At 34.2% G+C, this 19,838-nt stretch overlaps 1 protein-coding gene and 1 pseudogene across 1 annotated transcript; both read right to left on the bottom strand.

Annotated features, from left to right (window-relative positions):
• Positions 1-3,278: 3,278 nt before the first annotated feature.
• Positions 3,279-3,635, bottom strand: LOC118607693 (annotated as a pseudogene).
• Positions 3,636-17,667: 14,032 nt separating this feature from the next.
• Positions 17,668-19,578, bottom strand: GK2 (glycerol kinase 2). The gene has a single exon (XM_016154429.2). It carries the CDS (start codon positions 19,503-19,505, stop codon positions 17,841-17,843), a length of 1,665 nt encoding a protein of 554 aa, XP_016009915.2. The 5' UTR covers positions 19,506-19,578; the 3' UTR covers positions 17,668-17,840.
• Between the last annotated feature and the right edge of the window lie 260 nt (positions 19,579-19,838).

The following is a 19,838-nucleotide window of genomic DNA, read 5'->3' as shown; positions in this document are numbered from 1 at the left end:
GTGAATTTGACACTGCTAAAAGAATAGAGTGAAGGGGGAAGAAAAAATAGTAAGGGCCAGTTGCAATGGATATAGAGCATTTTTCTATGTGTAACACTGGCTGTAAGAACACTCAAGGAAAGTATTACAATGGTATAAGAAAATAATATATTTTGGAAGGAAGTGTTGGAGATAGCAAGCCCAAAGGAGTCTACTGACAACTTTGGCTTATTTTACAATTCCCTCATGGCCACAATGGTTTTAATCTCCAGTAAGTAGCTCATCTCATTGCTTCTCATTTGACTAATAATTAGAAATGTGCAAAAAAAAAAAAAAAGTAAAATAACATATTCAAAGCACATGAAGCACATATATTAAGATAATAAGCATAAGGTGTTTAGAACTTGATCTGAAATGTCTGCAAATACCAAACACTCGACGAGTGTTAGACATACATCACAAAAGTAATCATCCGAAGAGGCACAGTAATTGTCTGACAAATAATTGCCCATAGTATCAAAGAAATTACAGGGTTCTCTCTCTCTCTCTCTCTCTCTCTCTCTCTCTCTCTCTCTCTCGTGTGTGTGTGTGTGTGTATCCGAAACAATAAGAAAGATCTGTGGTGGTTATTGACCTCTGCAATTATCACAGTAAATTAAGAGATGCCTTTAGAGTCAGACAAATATTCTGGCTGCCCCTTAATATTTGTGTGACTTCCCAGGCACTGTTTCTTAACAGTAAACTGGGGATACTGTAGTCCACCCTTATTTACGGCTTCCCTTTCCACAGTTTTAGTTACCCATGGTCAACTGTGGTCTGAATAGATTAAGTGGAAAGTTCTAGAAATAAACAGTTCATAAGTTTTATATTGCATGCTGTTCTGAGTATTATGATGACATCTCATGCCATCCTGCTCCATACCATCCAAGATGTGCCCCATCCCTTTATCCAGCATATGCACATTGTACACATTCCTCATGTGTTGGTCACTCAGTGGCCCTCTTGGTCACATCTACTGTTGTGATATCGCAATATTTGTATTCAAGTAACCCTTATTTTACTGAATAATAGCTCCGCAGTGCAAGGGTAGCAATTCTGCCAAAGAGAAGCAGTAAAGTGCTTCCTTTCAGTGAAAAGATATGTATGTGTATAAAAAACATAGAATATATATAAACATAGTATATATATAGGATTCCATATTATCTGTGGTTTCAGGCATCAACTGGAGGTCTTGGAACACATCTCCCGTAGATAAGGAAGGACAATTCTAAGGCAGGTAAACCTTCAGGTTGTTGTAATGATTAAGAGAAACAGCATATATTAAATTCTTAATACATTGTGTAGTTCAGAGTCGATATTAATCTTCCCTTAATTTCCCCTCTTCTACACAATTGAGTTTCTTTCTGTTTACTACATCATAGGATAGATCGCCCAGATTAAATTACATCTCCCACTTCAGGATCAATTCAGCAATCCCATTTAAAAAACAGCCTAAACCACACATTTATTTTAAAATTTGTTCTTTCAAAGAAATTGCTATTCAAGTTATTTTTACTGTCTAATGCAGCTGTACCTTTCTCAGTCAAAATGCAAATGTTTCTATATGTATGAATTTATTAGTTAACATCTTTATGTAAAGATATTTTCTATGAGTGAAAAGTACAAACGAATGATATTTTAACTAATGCGTATGATTAATAAAGTAGTCTTTGTATTTCTAACCATAGTGTAGATGCCTATCTCTATTATGGAAATCAAAGAACTATTGCTTTGAGTTGTAACTTGAGTTCTTTACATATTATGCAATGGTGCTGACCAGTGGCTTATTTATGAAGAAAACAAGTTAAAATACGTGTTTTGCATGGCAGAACAAGAGTTCTAGTACTACATATCTACCTAGTATAATGTTATCCTGCAGTATTATATTTATTCATTCATGCATTCATTCATCCATCTTGCACATTCACCAGGATGTTTATTGCCCCAGGCTGTGCTAGCCATGGATTCAAACACACAGTTAAACACTATTGGCAAATGCCATGTTTTAGAAGTTAGAGGAAAGTGGTGTGTCTAGAATATAGATAAGTAAGGGGGCTCTAGGTGGGATCTGAGGGGGGGACCAGACCATGTCTTGTTGAATGTTTTGGTATTTCTCCTAAGAGTATTGGGTGGGAGATGGGACAAAAAACACAGAAGATGTGATTGAATTTGCATTTTAACATGCAAATCACTCTGGTTTTAAAGTGGAGATAGTCTGGAAAAGGCCTGGCAGGATGAGAAGACCAGAGTGAGGATGCTATTAAAGTAAATATCTGGTGAGAAACAATGGTAGTTGGAATTAGGGTATTGGTTCCAACCAGCAGAGCTGGATAAATGTGAATGGGTTTAAGAAATGTCTATGACCTAAGATTGGCAGGAGTTTGTGAAAATATGGACATGATCTAGACAACAATGAGATATATGATGAGAGGGAGAGAGATGTGAAACAGGATTGTCAGATTTCTGGATTCCAAGACTGGATAGTGATACCATTGACTTAGAAAACACTGCAAGAGAATTGTGTTCAGGAATGAGATGGGTCTAACTGCTTTGTCTTTCTCTCTCATCTAAAGTTTGTAATGCTTTATTACTTCTATAATTTTATTGCTAGATTTTTGACTTATTATAAAAGTAGTCCAGTCCATTGCTTAAAAAAAAAACTGCAGAAAAAGACTAAAATGTCATCTGTTAATTTATCAATTTTAATAAAACAATCCTAACAAAAATATTGGCTAGTTGGTATCTGAATATTTTACTTGATATTTAAGTCATTACAAAAATTTATTTGTTTTCAGTCTAACTTTTTGAAAAGAGCCCAAAATGTAAATCCGGAGTAAATTTTTTATAATTGCTAAAAGTTATAAAAAGTTCTAGTTAACCTTAAAATTGGAAAATACTCATTATATTAGAATTTTCTAGCCATTGAAGAAAAGATGGACTACCTTGAATTATCTTTAAAGCTCCCCTGTTTATTCAAATTTATTGTTCACATCATATATTAATGCGGCTGGCATTCTAAGAACTTGTCATGATTGCCTCAGGAGAGTGATGACATGTTCAGACACATGAAGATTTTTTTCTAGTTCATGTAATGAAAGAAATTATACTTTGGGATCTTAAATTACAAATAAGACCCCTGCTAATGCTCCATTGTTCAATAGCTCCAACTTTGGCAATGTTGATTTTTTCAAATATGATATTTTTAAAGTGTTTTTTTTTAACAGAACAAAAAATTTTATCACTCAAAAAAGCTTCATTTTTTAAAAAATTTTACTTTCTGACTCTGTTAGTGCCTTCAACACTTCCACAATGTTTTTTTGCTCCTCAATAAGGAAAGCACACTTGATCCTGTCACAGACACATTTAGCATACATGGATCTGCCCTAGGCCCTGGCTGACATGTTTTTCATTTTAGACAACTTTATGAGAACTTCAGGTCTCATAACATAAACTCCGCAAAGTTAGCCTGGGCACATACCTCATGAAGATTTTGGTGCTTTCCCATCCTTCTTGGTAAAAAGGTAAACAGTTCTATTACCAGGGGGTTGGGACAGCCTAGTTTTATTAGAGGCTGTACTGTAGGACAGCCTTCAATGGTGTGTCAAACACTGGACCATTCTGAATGCTGACACATACTGTCCCAGGACGAATATACAGTGGTTCTTTCATGTAATCACAAAGTAAGCCATTAAGGAAATGTGGTACATATTGGATTAAAAAAATTCAGACAAAAATAAACACAAATGAAACAAAGTATATTATCAACTTTTTTCTGATTTACAGCTGGCTATAGTTTGAATAATTTTATGGACTCAAGTTTTAAATAAAGACTAACACAAAACATATTCAGTGATAGGTACAATTCTTCAAAACATGAAATGTTTACAGATGATAAAATTTAGTGTCTTCAGAATTGTAGGCTTAGATTTTTGGGGGAGAGGTTTTTTTCATACCTGATTTAAAATACTGTCAACTTTCTGACAGATATTGTGGTTCTAGAATGCAGTAAAGAGCATAGAGGAATGAAACGCCTAGGTGGTTTTTGAGATCCACTGTTAATATGCTGAGCAATATTAATATTATTTTAAATTTTTAACTAAAACAGATTTTTTTCCAGAATCATTGAGTTCTGGGTATTATTTCTATTGAGAGAAGAATATATGAACTTTAAATATGAGGATAATATTTATTTTTTGCTCATTCATCAATCATTTTTTGTTTTGTTTTTTGATCTAACACATATTCTCTGCCAAACTTTACAAGGAAACAAAAAGGAAAAAATGAAGAAGAGAACTCCTACCTTAAAGAAGCTTATAGTTTAGTAGACAAAAGAAACAAACACATAATTAAGATATAAGTTATTAATTACTCCTAGAAGAGTATATAACATTTTATGGAAACTCTGAACAGGTAGCTCAATTTTCAACTTGGGAAGTAGTCTTTTCAGTTGCATACAATAGAATTCCAACTTAGTGTTAGCCAGACTTGGAGTTATTTGCTTATGTAACTGAGCAATTGCCATTACATCTATTTGGGATGAACGTCTCCCATCAATCTCTAGAAACTGTGATGAGATAGGGATAATGCCCTCCATTTTAGCAGACTTGAGTGATGATCAAGCTTTTCACCTCAGTCTCTTTTCTGCCCTGTTGAGAAGAAATTTCAGAACCCAGAAACAAGAGAAGTGAAGGCCCAGAACAAGGAGTCCTTTCAATGACTTCAGGCCCAAAGGGCTATGTTACCTGTGCTCTGGCTTGGTTGGTTGCATCAAGGAATTTATCATAGTGAAAAGTCACTTAGGATAGCGGTTCTCAAACATGGCTACAGGTTAGAATCACTTGCATAATTAAAAAAAAAAAATCCAAAGAATTAGATTAGAATTGTGGGTGGTGGGACTCCGGCATGGATATTTAAAATGTTCTTTGAATGTGGAAACAAAAAGAAACCTAGTGGTTGTTCTAGTCCCACATGGCACAGAGACTTCTTGTCTACAGAAGAAAGGGGACAGGTAAGAATGTGTCAAGAACAAAGCAAATGGCATTCTCGTGAACAGGCACTCCTTGTTTTTGATCCAAGGCAATGAATGACCTGAATGTGAATTTTGGAGCAACCCCACAATGACCAGAGTCTAAGGGCTTGGGGAGATGGCATTTCAGGAGACACTTTCAAAGAAACACATTATTATATTACCTTTGGTTTTATTCCCAGTGTAATGTAACCCAGGGGCATGGGGGAGATAGCTATCAAATTTTTGTATTATTTATTTATTCCACAAAACAGTATATTCTTCAAAGATAAAATATTTTACTCATCTTTGTATTCTCACTGCCAAGCAGACACAATACCTGGCACATACTGGACACTCAGTAAATGACAACTGGTTGAATAAATCTACTATTGCCGTAGCTCTATTTCAAGTTTCCTGTAGTTATTTGTATTTATTGGAAAAAGCTGTAAAATATTCTATTTGTGAAAATAGAAGTACTTTTCAATGAAATGTACTTCTATAATATTTTACTTTAAGAGGTAGCAACTCAGAGGCAAGTTATAATTTAAGATAGACCAGAAAAATCTCTGGGAATGAAAACAATAAAATTCATGTCTATGCCTGTTCATTTAAAACAAACAAACCAAAAAATCTCCAGCTCAACAAATTTTCCATTACATTGTTTTTCATTGGCCATGTGATTACACCCTAGAGGAGAACAAACAGGAATTATGCCTCTTCATATAGTTTACATATTCTATTTAAAACATTCATGAAAAATAATAACCTCTGAAATACCATTAGGAATAGTCAAGTTTAAAATGCCACATTTGTTAGACATTGACCTGTTTCGTTTTCTGTTACTAGTATTCATCTTTAAAATTCATTTTGATAGCATGTCTAATACCAAATATGTTTTTTCCTGCTGAGTATTCCTCATTCGCTCTAGTAATAAAGGTTCTGAATCTAGGCAAGGGCAATTCTTTTGAGGACACATAAGGCAATAGCTTGTAATTCAGTTTACTTTGTCCAAAGAGTTCTTGGCTCTGTAGTGTTCACAGTAACAGATATGTGTTTGGAGATCCCAAACCCAGTCAGATATGACTGGGAAGACAATAAAAGGAACAGATGGATATCTTTACAAAGCAACAATTTCAGAGCCACTCTTGGGGTCATGCCCATTTTTTTTTTTTTTTTTCAGGAGATATGAGAAAGAGAACGGAAAAGAATGATGGAGAAGGACTTTACCACTCTTTATGGTGAAAATCTCTCAGAGTTCTAAAGATTCTGGAAACTAAGATGCATATTATTTGAAGATCATTATGAAAAGAATACTGAAATTCAGAACTATTGTTTTATGGGTAATATACTAAGTTTAAGGCAAACAAATTAACTAGCTTTACAGAGTACATTTTAACACATAAAATGCAAGTTCTTCATTATTAGAATGTTTTCCTAGAAAAGAAGATATGAATGGTTGAACTAGCAAGATGAACCCTATGTACTACAACTTCTTTGGGGACATTTTAGTGAGAATTCTGCTATGGATCATACAATCTCTCTGCTTCGTTATTCTCTGATTGTTCATAATCAGCCATACTTTCATATCAATGCAAGTAAACTAGTATGCCAACATAATGTAGGAGTGGTAAGAGAATTTCACTTGGACTATATTTTTTTGGACTAAAGTTGTTTTTTATTATGGTAAATATACACAGTATGTGTATTTTTTTTTAAATTTATCATTTTAACTGTGCGATTCTGTGACAGTTAAGTACATTCACATTGTTATACAACTTTCACTACTGTCTATCTTCAGAACTTTTTCACAATCTCAAACTGAAACTCTAGCCATTAAACAATGACTTTTTTTTTCTTTTTTTCTTTTTAACAATGACTCTGTTAGTCCCTATTATCAGGCCCCGGTAACCACTATTTGACTTCCTTGTCTCTATGAATTTGACTATTCTAGGTACCTCAAAAAGTGCGCGTCTCTGCTTCAATTCGTTTGGGTATATACCTAGAAGTGGCATTACTGGATCTTGTGGTAATTCTATGTTTAATTTTTTAAGGAACTGTCATACTGTCTTCCACAGAACCTGCACCCTTTTATGTTCTCACTAGCAAAGCATGAGAGTCCCAATTTTCCACATCCTCACCAACACTTACTTTCTTTTCTTTCCTTTTTTAAAAAAATGATAGCCATCCTAATGGATCTTAAATGGTACCTTTTTACAATGTTATGATTGCAGATGTTGAGCATCTTTTTTTTTTTTTTGGCATTTATGTGGAAATATATTTCTTAAATTAAATTTTTTTTTAAAAAATACCAGTTTATTTATTTATTTTATTGATGTTGAGCATCTCTATATGTCCCTATTGACCATTCGTATATCTTCTTTGGAGAAATGTCTATTAAACTCATTTTTTAATTGTTTTGTTTTTTGTTTTGTTTTGTTTTGTTTTTGTTGTCGAATGGTAGGATTTTTAAATATATTCTGGATATTAATCCCTTATCAGATAAATTAATTGCAAATGTTTTCGCCCAGTCTGTGTATTGCATTTTTACTCTCTTGATAATGTCCTTTGAAGCATAAAAGTTTTTAATTTTGATAAATCCCAATTAATCTTTTAGTTGTTGTTGTCACTGGTGCTTTTGGTGTTATGTGTAAGGAATCGTTGTCAAATCCAATGTAAGATTTTTTCTAAATGTGTCTTCATAGCCTAGAAATAAGTTGATTACATTAACTTCTCTCTCTCGTTTTTTTATTCTTTTAAGTTGTACTCTTCACATCCTCTTAATCACACAAAAGGTAAATAGAACTATCATGTAAGTTGCCAAATAATGCTTAGTTTATAAAGCAATGCTTATCATATACATAATTAAACCTGTACTGGTCTATGACTATTCTTTCCTGTTTTTGTTGTTGTTGTTGTTGTTTTATTTTTTTAGGAACCCTTCTGCTATTCTGTTTAAAAATATAGAAACCAAAGACTCACCCAACTCTTCTTCTGTCTTTATAATAATGATAGCAATAATAGCAAACTCTTACATGGAGCTTACCCATTTCAAAGAGTTTATTTAAGGACTTTACACACATTAACTCATTTACTCCTCAAATAATCCAGTTATTCCTTACAACTATCATTGTCATCATTATTACCATCCTTATCCTCATCTTCTTTTTAGAGTTGAAGAAACTGAAACACAGAGAGGTTAAGTAACTTGGCAAAAGTCACACAGTAAGTGGTAGGGCCCAGATCTAAAGCCAGTAGTCTATGCTTTTACTGCTACTTCATGCTCTCTCTCAATTATGAAAGCTAGCAGTCAAGGAGGTACAAGCATGAGATTTTTATTATGTTACTCACCTCAACATAAACCCTTCATGGAACTCTAGTCTTACAGAAAAAATAAAATCTATATTCTTTGCTTGACATTTAAGATCCTTCGAAATCTAGCTCCAACTTTTATTATACACTTTCTTCCAACATTATCTGCTCTATTTAACTGATACAAACTCTAAAACTCATAGCATTTTCCACAACTAAGTTTATTTTCATCTCTTTATCCTTATCTATTGATAGTCTATCCATCTTAGAAGTCTAGTTTACATTTAGAAGTCTGGTTCTGTCATTAGAATATTTTCTTCTAATTCCTGGCCTTTCCTTTCTGTAGTATTTATAACATATACAATCTACTCATTTGCACAGAGATTATTACCATGAAGATAAACTCTATTTCTTCAGAAACTTATGTTATGATTAGTGAGAAACTAAGGACTAGAAAAGGAAACTCACTTATGAATTGACTGCTTTATACTTAAATAGGCATCAAACTAATCAGAAGAAAAAAAAGACAAAAAACAATGGAATCTTGACTTGGAGTAAATGTGGGCATTCTGGACTGAATACAAGAACTTTTTAAAAAAATAAATTCAATTAATCTGACTGATACAGTTGAAATTATCTTTAGAATAATGTAGTAGAGCTAAGTGAAAAGAAATCATGAAGAGCCACATGCAGAACAGGTAATGTTAAAAACTGAAGTAATTTGGTATTGAGAAAAGTTTTGAAAAATTATAATCCAATACCTGGTTTTAAGACATGTTATCACACTTTTCAAATCTTTAAATCTCACCAAGAATCCCACTTAGTCACCCCTAAATAATGAAGATGATGTCTACTTTTTAAGATGAAAGAATGAGATTCATCCTGTGAAAGGAAAAATATCATGAACAAAGTCTTATTTTATGTCTCTGATTTTGACTGCCCAGGAAATGTACAGAGATTATCTTTGACAGCTTCCAGGAAGACCTGGCTGTGTGATTAAGTGAAATAATCACAAGACTCTCAGTCATGGAACCCAAGTAGTGGAAGTCACCACATGAAGGGCTCAAGGCCACTGGGCAGCACTGAGCAGAGGACTTTGAGTTCCAGTCTGACTGAGGGACTGGCCTAGAGTCTGTTCTGCCCACATACCCAGCCAGGAGGATGGCTCTCCTCCTGCACTGCTCCAAGACCACCAGAACATACCTGGGATGAGAGGATTGGAATGTTGGGAATAGATTCATTTTTGAATAGGAAAATCAGTCATGAGCAGTGGATGAACAAGGTTACGACAGAGATTTGAAGTGTTCCCTTGACCGTCTATATCTGCAATTATTAAGAACCCATGTGCTAACCCATGTTCAGAGCCCCTACCCCTTTTCTGATGATGAGCAACAACCAGAGGCAGGAGATGCTTGAGAAATGTTTATAAGAACAACCAGGAGGATTTTGAGAATGAGGATCTTGAGACTGGGTCCTCCTTTTCTTCTTTGCCTATGAACAGCTCCTGCGGCTGAGAGACCTAGAAGCCTTTATCTGAAGATAAGGCCAGAGGAGTGGGGAGATTTCCAAGCCAGATCTAGGGCCCTGGAAAAAAAACAATAAATTATGTTAAAGTCAAAGAGTGACAAAGATGAAAAGAGAAAAAACAGGAGGGGAGAGCAAATCATGATGGAAATGCAGAGGATAAATTAGAGATATGGGACAGGAAAAGTTAGATTACTGTAGTGTATAAGATACCATTATCAAAAGATAATGGTGATGCCTGAACTAAAAGAATGTGAAATAAGAGGAAGAAACAGAGATAAGAAACCTTTTAAATTCAGTTTTCTTAAAATAATTTCTCAGTGCTTGAAACAATTTTGAGTGTTTAGGGAAAAATCCCATGCAATTACCACTGCATTTCTAAATATCTTTTAACCTTATTTTAGAGAAAACCAGTAATTTTTAGTGTTAGAATTGAAGTCTTTAAATAAATTTGGCCCATGGTATAGAAGAAAATTCCCCTAGGTTCTAATCCCAGTATTTTCATGCACAAACCAGCCCTGAAACCTTAGGCCGTTACTATATCTGGACCCCAGTTTCTAATATTTAAAATAAGGGACTGATGTATAAGATATCCAATTTCTAGCTAAAATTCATGAGGGATCTATTTTAAATTTAAAGTTTTATCTTTCTAAATCCTAGGTTATCTTCTTATAGTTGTTTCTAACATATCAAAAATGAAAAGTAAATTCCTGTTCTCCAGGGACAACTATCAATTACACAACAAAAATGAGATAGCGTGAGCTCCTGTAGAAACTGTTTTGTAAAAGATTTATGCACTGTTTATTCATGTTCCTCTTATCTGTAGGCATTGCATGGTTCTTACACTGAGGCTGGTATAAGAAGAGGTAAAATGATAGTGAACCCACAGAAACAAATGGGAGAGAAGCATACACATAAACAGGCAAAGTATTGACAGCGATAGAGCTGAAGAGTAGAGGCTGTGAGGGGATGAATGAAAGATAGATAAATGATCGTCCAAGTACTTATCAAGGCAAACATTTGGTATATAATTTGTTTTTGATACAATTGTAATGAATGTCATTCTTCTCTATGGAACGAAATGCCAGATCTTTAGCACATCGCTGCTTGGTGCCCAGTAGGCAGCGAGTGCCCAATTGCCAATGCCACTTTTAGCTCATGTTCATCTGCAGGATATTAAACAGATTGCCATCCTTTTGATGTTTGTGAATACGAGTAGTAAATACCATATGATATGACTCAATGATTTTGTTTCAGGAAAAAAAAAGACAAAGAGGAATATGAAGAAGTGAAGAAGGTGGAAATTTACATCCCTCCTGGATATGAAGGAATTAACTAGGTAAGTCTCAAAGGATAACAGTGTTAGGATGGCGAGTAGTAAGCTTGGTTTCAAGAAAAGAATCGTACGTCTACCAATTCACTTCTAAATTTCTAGCATGTTTCAGGAAGAATTAAGGAAATGACTTCCCAAAGAGTCTGTAAACATTATTTTTTTCAGAAATAAAACATTACTGAAGATTAGAGAATGATTTTATCATAGTTAGGAATCTTTCAGAATGTATCTGACTTAAATGGCCATAAAAATTGTATGCATGTATGAGTATGTGATTGTTCACCAAATATATGGTGGCCAAGACATAACTTTAACTTTCATAAGAAATTCACAAGCATTATTACCTTTACTCTCATCTTGTAAAAAAGTCATAACAGAGTTCTTTGAGGCAGACAAAGTTCAAGAAAAGCCCTGTTAGTTGGATGAAGCTAAAGGAACATTAGATTCAGAAAATAGAAACTTAGATTTTAATCTTGCTCCCAACATCTTTGTGATATCAATTAAGAGATTTAAATTTTTCACTTCTTTGTATTTGAAGATATTAGACGAGATGGTCTCTTAAGTCCTATTCAACTCCAGGCTCTCCTGACATTGAAGGAAGTAGTCTTGCAGTTTTCTTTGAGAACATCTTTTTTGAGAATACTAAATTCTATGCAAATAATCATATTCCACAGATCAATCATCTCTTGCATTCTAAAGCTATATTCTTTCTCGATTACGAAGGTGATTTTCTTATTCTTTTCCTCAATATTCTCAAATGTGAAACTGAACTAATTATAGATATCCACGGCCGATTTGAAATAGCTTTGGGAAGAAGTGATCAGTTCATTCAGAGAAATACACTTGAGGCCACACAAACCTTATCTTATAACGAAAGGAGAGAGAGAGAGGAGAGAGAGAGAGAGAGAGAGAGAGAGAGAGAGAGAGAGAGAGAGAGAGAGAGAGAGAGAGAGAGAGAGAGAAGAGCGAAGAGAGTGAAGAGAGAGAAGAGAGAGAGAGAGACCATTAAACAGGTTGCCTATTTCATTTCAGAGAAAACCTAGACAAATCAGAGTTATCCTTATTTGCAATCACTAGAACATTTTTATTCTAGTTTTTGCCTAGCTCTCTTTTGAAGTACTAAGATAGACATACACTAAGACTCTCCTTACTATTTATTTTTAGCTTTGTAAACGTTTTCCAAATGTGAATTTCTAATTACACTTGAAAAACATACTTTAATAACCTAGCATAAGAAACACTTATGGAGTTGAAAGTGAACTAAATTTCATAGGTAGTTTAATATAAAATTATTAAGACAGTCTTATGCCCTCTACTTTTTTCCACACGAAAGGTCGGGCTGCTGCTGCCTCCCCCTCCTCTTCCCCTCTCCTCCCCCTTCCCCCTCTCCCTCTTCCTTTTTTGTAACATAAATCAGTTTGTTGAGGGCTGATATGATAATGAACTGTAATGTATGCTAAACACACAGAGGACAAAGATCACATGCAATTTCTCCAAGGCTCAGATAAATAGGGCTGTAAAGGTTGTTGATGGGAACTGTGAGAGAATATTTAAATATCAAGTTTATTCATTTTGTTTTGATTGAAATAATCAGAATAGACTGTAGAGCTGTCATTTTTGTGAGAGGTTAAAGTAGGTAACTGACTGAGATGATTTGGAATTTACTCTAGACCTGCTGGAAGATTACCCTAGGGGATCTTATTAGTTCACATGATTTTTTAAAAAAGCATGAAAACACATTTTCCATACCTAATTGTCATTGAGTTGGTGCATAATGTTCCACCTAAATGATGATTGTTTAATGTAACATTTATATTTATGATAACAGGGCTTACCAGTGAGTGAAACAATAGCTTCTCTGTGATATTATGGGTATTAATATCAAAATGATAATATAAGCTCTGGAAATAGGCACACACATAATAATTTAAGATTCTTTATGGGGTGAGGAGGAAAAGATGTGTATCCCTCTAAAACTGATGTATATGGTTTCCATTCCTAGAACTAAGCTAGAAAGGCCTTGGGTATCTAGTGCTGCTTCTATGTGGATACTACAATAGGATGTCTTTAGATTTAATAGTACAGCTTGTTCCTATTTGGATACCTATAACATTCCTTTCCTTTAATGACCTTTGTTTCTTCTCTTTCTCTTCCTCCTTATGCACCCTCTCCCCTCCCAGATATGACTTACTTGTTTTAATTCACAAACTGCATCTTTGGAAAATAGTGTCAGAATTAGATGTTTTTCATTCTCCTGGTTAGTGTTCGAGTTCATGCTCTCTCATACATACGCCTGGCATTAAATGATGACTTGCTGTTTTATAATATGCAGGCAATGAGACTCCATCATCATAATTTAACCATGTAGTTCTGCTTAGTGGCAATATAAAGAAATTATTAATTAGCTAATTTTATAATAGAATATACAGAAGCTCTTGTATAGCCTCTGGGCAAAGTACTGTAATTTACCAATATCATGTTAAGTTAAATTATGAAAATGAGACTTATAAAGGCATTTAGAAAAAAGAGAGCTGATAATCACAGGAGTGTAATATTGAAGGAGTGAGAATGAGATACAGAGTTTGAGGACTTTTAGTCTGATTTTTTCATATCTTTGTTTGTGACCCTTCATAAGGTCATTTGCAGCAAGCTTCATACTGAGAGTTATGACCAAATAAATGAAATGGAAAATTAATTTGTTTTAAATGATACTAGATATTATCATGTACTTCTCCAGCCTAATCACACAAATGACTTCAAGTAAAACTCATAGACATTTTAGAGATAGTAACTGACACACCCCATCCTAGCAGACTGTAGAATCAGTGAGAATACATTAATATGCATAATACAGAAGAGTAGAGATTAACCTATTGAGCAAACTTTGGTTATATTCCTTCAGAGTTTGAAGATAAAATTTTTTTCTTTTTAAAAAACGTTTTATTGAGGTATAATTTATCATAATAACTGCACATATTTGAAGTATTCTATTTGATTAATTTTGACATAAATATTCACTCTTGAAACCATCACTATAATTAATATAATGAGCATATTCATTACCCCCCAATTTCTTTTGTGCTCCTTTATGGTTATGCCTTCTACCCCTTCCTGCCCTCTCCTCATCACCCCCCCCCACCCCACCAGCCCCATTCCCAGGGAGCCACTGATCTGCTTTCTGTCATTACACAATAGTTTGTATTTACTAGAATTGAATATGAATGGGATCTAACACTATGTATATAGTCCGGCTTATTTCACTAGGCTTAGTTATTTTGAATGCCATCTACATTGTAGTCATTGTAGTGTGTATTAATAGTTGCTGAGTAGTTTTTCATTGTATGAATATACATGGTTTGTTTATTTATTAACTTGTTGATGGACATTTGGGTTTTGTCCAGTTTGGGGCTATAACTAGTAAAGTGCTTTGAATGAATCTTTGTACAGCCATGTTTTCATTTACCATGAGCAAATACCTGGAACGTTTATTTTTTAAGAAACTATTAAACTGTTTTCTAAAATGTTTGTACCATTTTACATTTCCAGCAGAATCATATGAGATATTCAGTTCCCCATCTTTACCAACCTTGGTATGATTGATTATCTTTTTAATTTTAGCTATTCTAGTCAGTGTGTAGTTATGTCTAATGTAGGTTTTCTTCTTTAGTCTGTTAATATGGTAAAATACATTGATTGAGTTTTCTAATTATACTTACTCATTATCTTATCTTTTACATCTCTCCACTTGGTAGTGATGTCTTACCTTTTTTATATATCATTAGATTAATTTTGCTAAAATTTTAATGAGAATTTTTGCATTTAGATTTATAAAGGATATTGATCTGCAGTTTTTCTTGTAATATCCTTGACTGGTGTTGGAATCAGAGCAATGTTGTAATCCTATCCTCATAGAATTAGCTTGAAAATGTTTCCTCCTTTTCAGTTTTCTGGAAGAGTTGTGTAGAATGATTATTATTTCTCCATTTGGGCTTGGAGTTTTCTTTGTGGGGAGGTTTTAAACTAGAAATTTAATTTATTTAATAGAGAGACAGGGCCATTTAAATTACCTATTTTTTTCTTGAGTTTTGGTAGTTTATGTTACCCATTTCATTTAAGTTATCCAATTTACTGGCATTGAGATTTCTTATATTCCGGTATTATCATTTTAATATCCTTAGGATCTATAGTGATATCACTTTCATTTCTGATAATGATCATTTTTGTCATCTCATTTTTTCTAGTTAGTTTGGCTAAAATTTTATCAATTTATTGGTATTCTAAAGAACTAACTTTTGGCTCTATTGATTTTTGCTATTATTTTTCTGTTTTCTATACCATTGATTATTGTTCTCATCTTTATTATTTCTTTTCCTCTACTTACTTTGTATTTAATGCCACTTTTATTTCCAGTTTTTTAATTTGAACCATTTTCTCTCTTCTTTAGTCTTATAAATTTCTCCCTAAGCATTGCTTTAGTAATATCTCATAAATTTTGATTTGTTGTTTTTATTTTCATTGTGTTCAAAATACTTTCTATTTTCCTTCTCTATCTCATTCATGGATTATTTAAAAGTTTGTTATTTAGTGTCCAAATATTTGAATATTTTCAAGAAATCTTTATTGATTTATAAGTCTAATGTGCTCAGACAGCACACTTTGAATGAAATCCTTATAAATATATTGAGGCTTGGTTAATGGCCTGTATGACGTCTAGCATAGTGTTTTATGTGCATTTAAAAAGAATGTGTATTCTACTATTATTGGGTGGCATGTTCTATTAATGTCAATTAAGTTTTTTGATAGTATTGTTCAAATCTTCTCTCTTTGTCTACTTGTTCCATCAGATGTTGAGGAAGAGATGTTGAAATATTCTACTATAATTGTAGATTTATCTACTGTTTTTTCAGTTCTATCAGATTTTGCTGTATATATTTTAAAGCTCTGTTTTAGTTGTATAAGTATTTTAGATTATTTCCCTATATGAAGTGACCCCTTTATTATTGCAAAATGTCTTCATTTATCACAGGTAATATTCTTTGCTCTGAAATTTACTTTCTGATATTAATATAGCCATTCCAGCTTTCTATTAATATTAACATAATATATCTTTTTACTACCCTTTTCTTTTTAAATTTTTTAAACATTTCTGAAATATGTTTTTTGGAGGCAGTATATTTTTGAGTCTTGCTTTTTTATCCGATGACAATTTTACCTTTTAATCAAGATAATCAGACCATCTATATTTAATGTGGTTTATATGGATAGGTTTAAATATATTTTTCTGCTGTTGTTTTCTATTGTCCTATCTTTTTTTCCCCTTTTCATCTCTTTTCTGCCTTCTTTTGGATCATTAAGTATTTTTATTGTTTTAGTTTATGCACTTAATTTCCTCATTACTTATAATTTTTGTTTTGTTATTTTATGATTTAGAGTGTGCATCTTTAATTATCAGTGTAACAGCTTGAAATTATGTTGTACTACTTCTCATAGTATATGAAGTGCTTATATTATTGCACTTCCATTTATCCACTTCCAAATTTCTTGCTATTTTTGTTTTCTTTTATATATGCTTAAACTCCATACTTGATTATTTTCGTTCGAGCAGTCAATTGTTTTTTTCTGCTTGAAAATAATGCTTACTGTAGTATTCCACATTTTTCAACATATGTTCATCTAATACAATTAAATCAAAAGGTAAAACATAAGAAATAGAGTTGAAATCACATTTTTTTTTATAACAATATAAAACATATGCTTAAATTTTAAATACCGTCTCTTTAATAAAAAAGTTTCTTCTGGTAAATAATATGCATACACATTGCCCAAAAATATATACAAATATTTATACTAAAATATTTATGTTTATTGTGGTCTACTTAAGACTACTCTTTTTAGAAACTTTATAAATGGGCTACTCTATAGGAAATATATAAGCATATATGTTGTACATACCAAGTAAAGTACATAAAATGGAGAGATTAAAAAAAAACTAAGAAAAAAGTTTCCTTTTACCTTTAGGATCTATTGGCAAATCAGTGTAATTAGTGAGATCATGTAAAATGAATAATTTTAATTTGGCAAATATTTTACAGGAAAATATTTAAGCTATGGGAACACTAAATTTCTATTGTAAGAATTTATGTGTCCATTAAACATTCAGTAAAGATATTGTGGTCTCCTTCATAAATATCAAAGAAGGTTTTGGGGGTCTATTAAAAGCAACAAGTCCCTCGGTTTAGGCAGTTAGTTACATCTCTTAATCAAGTGCATGACACAGAGAACCAAATCCAGGTTCACAGTGTTAGAAAATGTTTGATGAAAGATTCCACAGACAGAATCTGAACATCCTATATTCTAGAGGGCATGGAGCAGAATATTATGACAATGTAGGGGCTTAACATCTGAAGTGGCTGGCCCAAACTTAACTGACAATATTAAAAATACACCAAATGTTTCCACAATGTTTTTTTCTTTTTTCTGTAATTTCTTTATTTTGAGCCACAGATCTACTTGTAAGGTTCTCATAAGTCATCCAGGAAGCAGTTTATAAGTAAATGAAGAGTCTATTATGGTGTCTTCTATAAAACACAGAATGGTTGGATTCTTTCATGATATCAAAGGTCACATCTTGGGAATCCATTCTTGGTATTAATATGCTGTACCTGATATGTATCTTGCTCCAATTAATATTATCATGCTACTCACTATAAAAAAGCCCAAGGGAAGACTGGAGAACATAGCAGAATCACTACTTTCAGGAGATTGAGTAGTAACCCAACTCATTGACTTCATCACAGCTTTCTTCCATGTGGAATAACGAATTTCACTTTCGGTGGCCTTGATCTGTGGATCAACCCGTTCCATCATGACGGCTGACAAATCCTCGGGTTTAAGACTCCAAATGCCCACACCTTCTGCAGCTCCTGCTGCCATGGCAGCTCCCAGTGCAGTTGTTTCAGGCATAGAGGGCTTTATTACTGGAATATGCAGAATGTCTGCTTGTAGTTGCATAAGAATTTGGTTGGTGGTCATTTTTCCATCTACCTGCAAATGACTGAGTGGAATTCCACAGTCACGGTTCATGGCATCCACTATCTCTCGGGTTTGGAAACAAACAGCTTCTAATGCAGCAAAAGCAATATGGCTTTTATTGGTGAACTGAGTGAGACCACAAATTATCCCTCTTGCACTGGGATCCCAATAAGGTGCATATAACCCTGAAAAGGCTGGGATGAAGTAGCAGCCATAAGAAGTACCTGCTTTTTCAGCAAGTTTTTCAACTTCTTCTGAGGTTTCAATAATTCCAAGATTGTCTTTTAGCCAGCGAATAACAGCACCTGCTATAGCAACAGAACCCTCCAGTGCATAAAATGCTGGCTTGTCTCTGCCTAATTTGTAAGCCACTGTGGTCAGAAGGCCATGTTCAGAAAATACACACTTACGGCCGGTATTACATAGCAAGAAACAACCTGTTCCATATGTGTTTTTGGCTTGTCCTTCCTGGAAGCACATTTGCCCCACTAATGCAGCAGACTGGTCCCCCAAACACCCAGATATTGGCACACCTTCTAAGGCCCCAGTTTTCATTAAGCCATAGATCTCAGAAGAACTAAAGACACTTGGGAGAATGCTCATGGGAATTTCAAAAAAGTCACAGAGCTCTTTATCCCATTCCAAAGAATGAATGTTGAAAAGCATTGTCCTACTTGCGTTTGTTACATCTGTACAGTGGACACCTTCATTAACTCCTCCTGTCAAATTCCAGATAAGCCATGAATCCACAGTACCAAAAAGAGCTCTATCTTCTTCAATGGCCATTTGAACTTCCCTCACATTGTCGAGAATCCAACGAAGTTTCACTGCACTGAAGTAAGTGCTAAGTGGAAGGCCTGTCTTGGACTTTACAAAATTATTATTTCCTGGAATTTTTTTACTAAGATTCTCAACTGTAGACTGGGTTCTCAGATCGAGCCACGCCACAGCATTGTAGAGTGGCTCTCCAGTTAGCTTGTCCCAGATAAGAGTGGTTTCTCTCTGATTGCTGACACCAATAGCTTTTATGTTGGATATATTAATATTCACCTCGTTAAGTTTCTCACACGTTCTCTCTATACACTCATAGACAGACTGAAGAATTTCCATAGGGTCTTGTTCCATCCATCCTTCTTTTGGAAACTCTTGTGTTAATTGTACTTGATGGTGACTAAGTAGTTCTGCTGTTTTTGAATTGAAAACCAGAAATCTAGAAGAGTTAGTCCCCTGGACCACTGCGCCCACCAACGGCCCCACAACTGATTCCTTCGGGGCTGCCATGAAACCAATAGGTAGACTCAGCCGCTCTGCTGCCGTTTCCGTGGTGATGGAGGTGCGTATGGGGAGGGGGAGGGGCACGCCGCATATCAGGAGTCTAAGGCGCAGGCGCAGTTGCTGCCTGGGCTGAAACTGAAGCTTCTCGAGGCAACCTTTGCCTTTCAACTGTCACTACACCCCGCTCTTCTGTCCCAAGCCCCACCCCTCCCCCAACCATTCTGTTAGGGAGGTTTTAGTTTTTGAAAAAGTCATGTATTTATATCATGTAATTACTGTTACCATTACCTTCATTCTACTATGGGTCCATATTTCTGTTACCATTTTCTTTCTGCTTTT

This window comes from Rousettus aegyptiacus, unplaced genomic scaffold (assembly GCF_014176215.1).
Source record: "Rousettus aegyptiacus isolate mRouAeg1 unplaced genomic scaffold, mRouAeg1.p scaffold_m13_p_10, whole genome shotgun sequence".
Taxonomy (NCBI): domain Eukaryota; kingdom Metazoa; phylum Chordata; class Mammalia; order Chiroptera; family Pteropodidae; genus Rousettus; species Rousettus aegyptiacus.
The sequence above is the reverse complement of the archived record's forward strand: the minus strand, read 5'-3'. Positions and strand labels throughout refer to the sequence as shown.

What these genes read in the sequence shown, in the direction of transcription:
- GK2 (XM_016154429.2), bottom strand. Translation starts at nt 19,505, where the DNA reads ATGGCAGCCCCGAAGGAATCAGTTGTGGGGCCGTTGGTGGGCGCAGTG.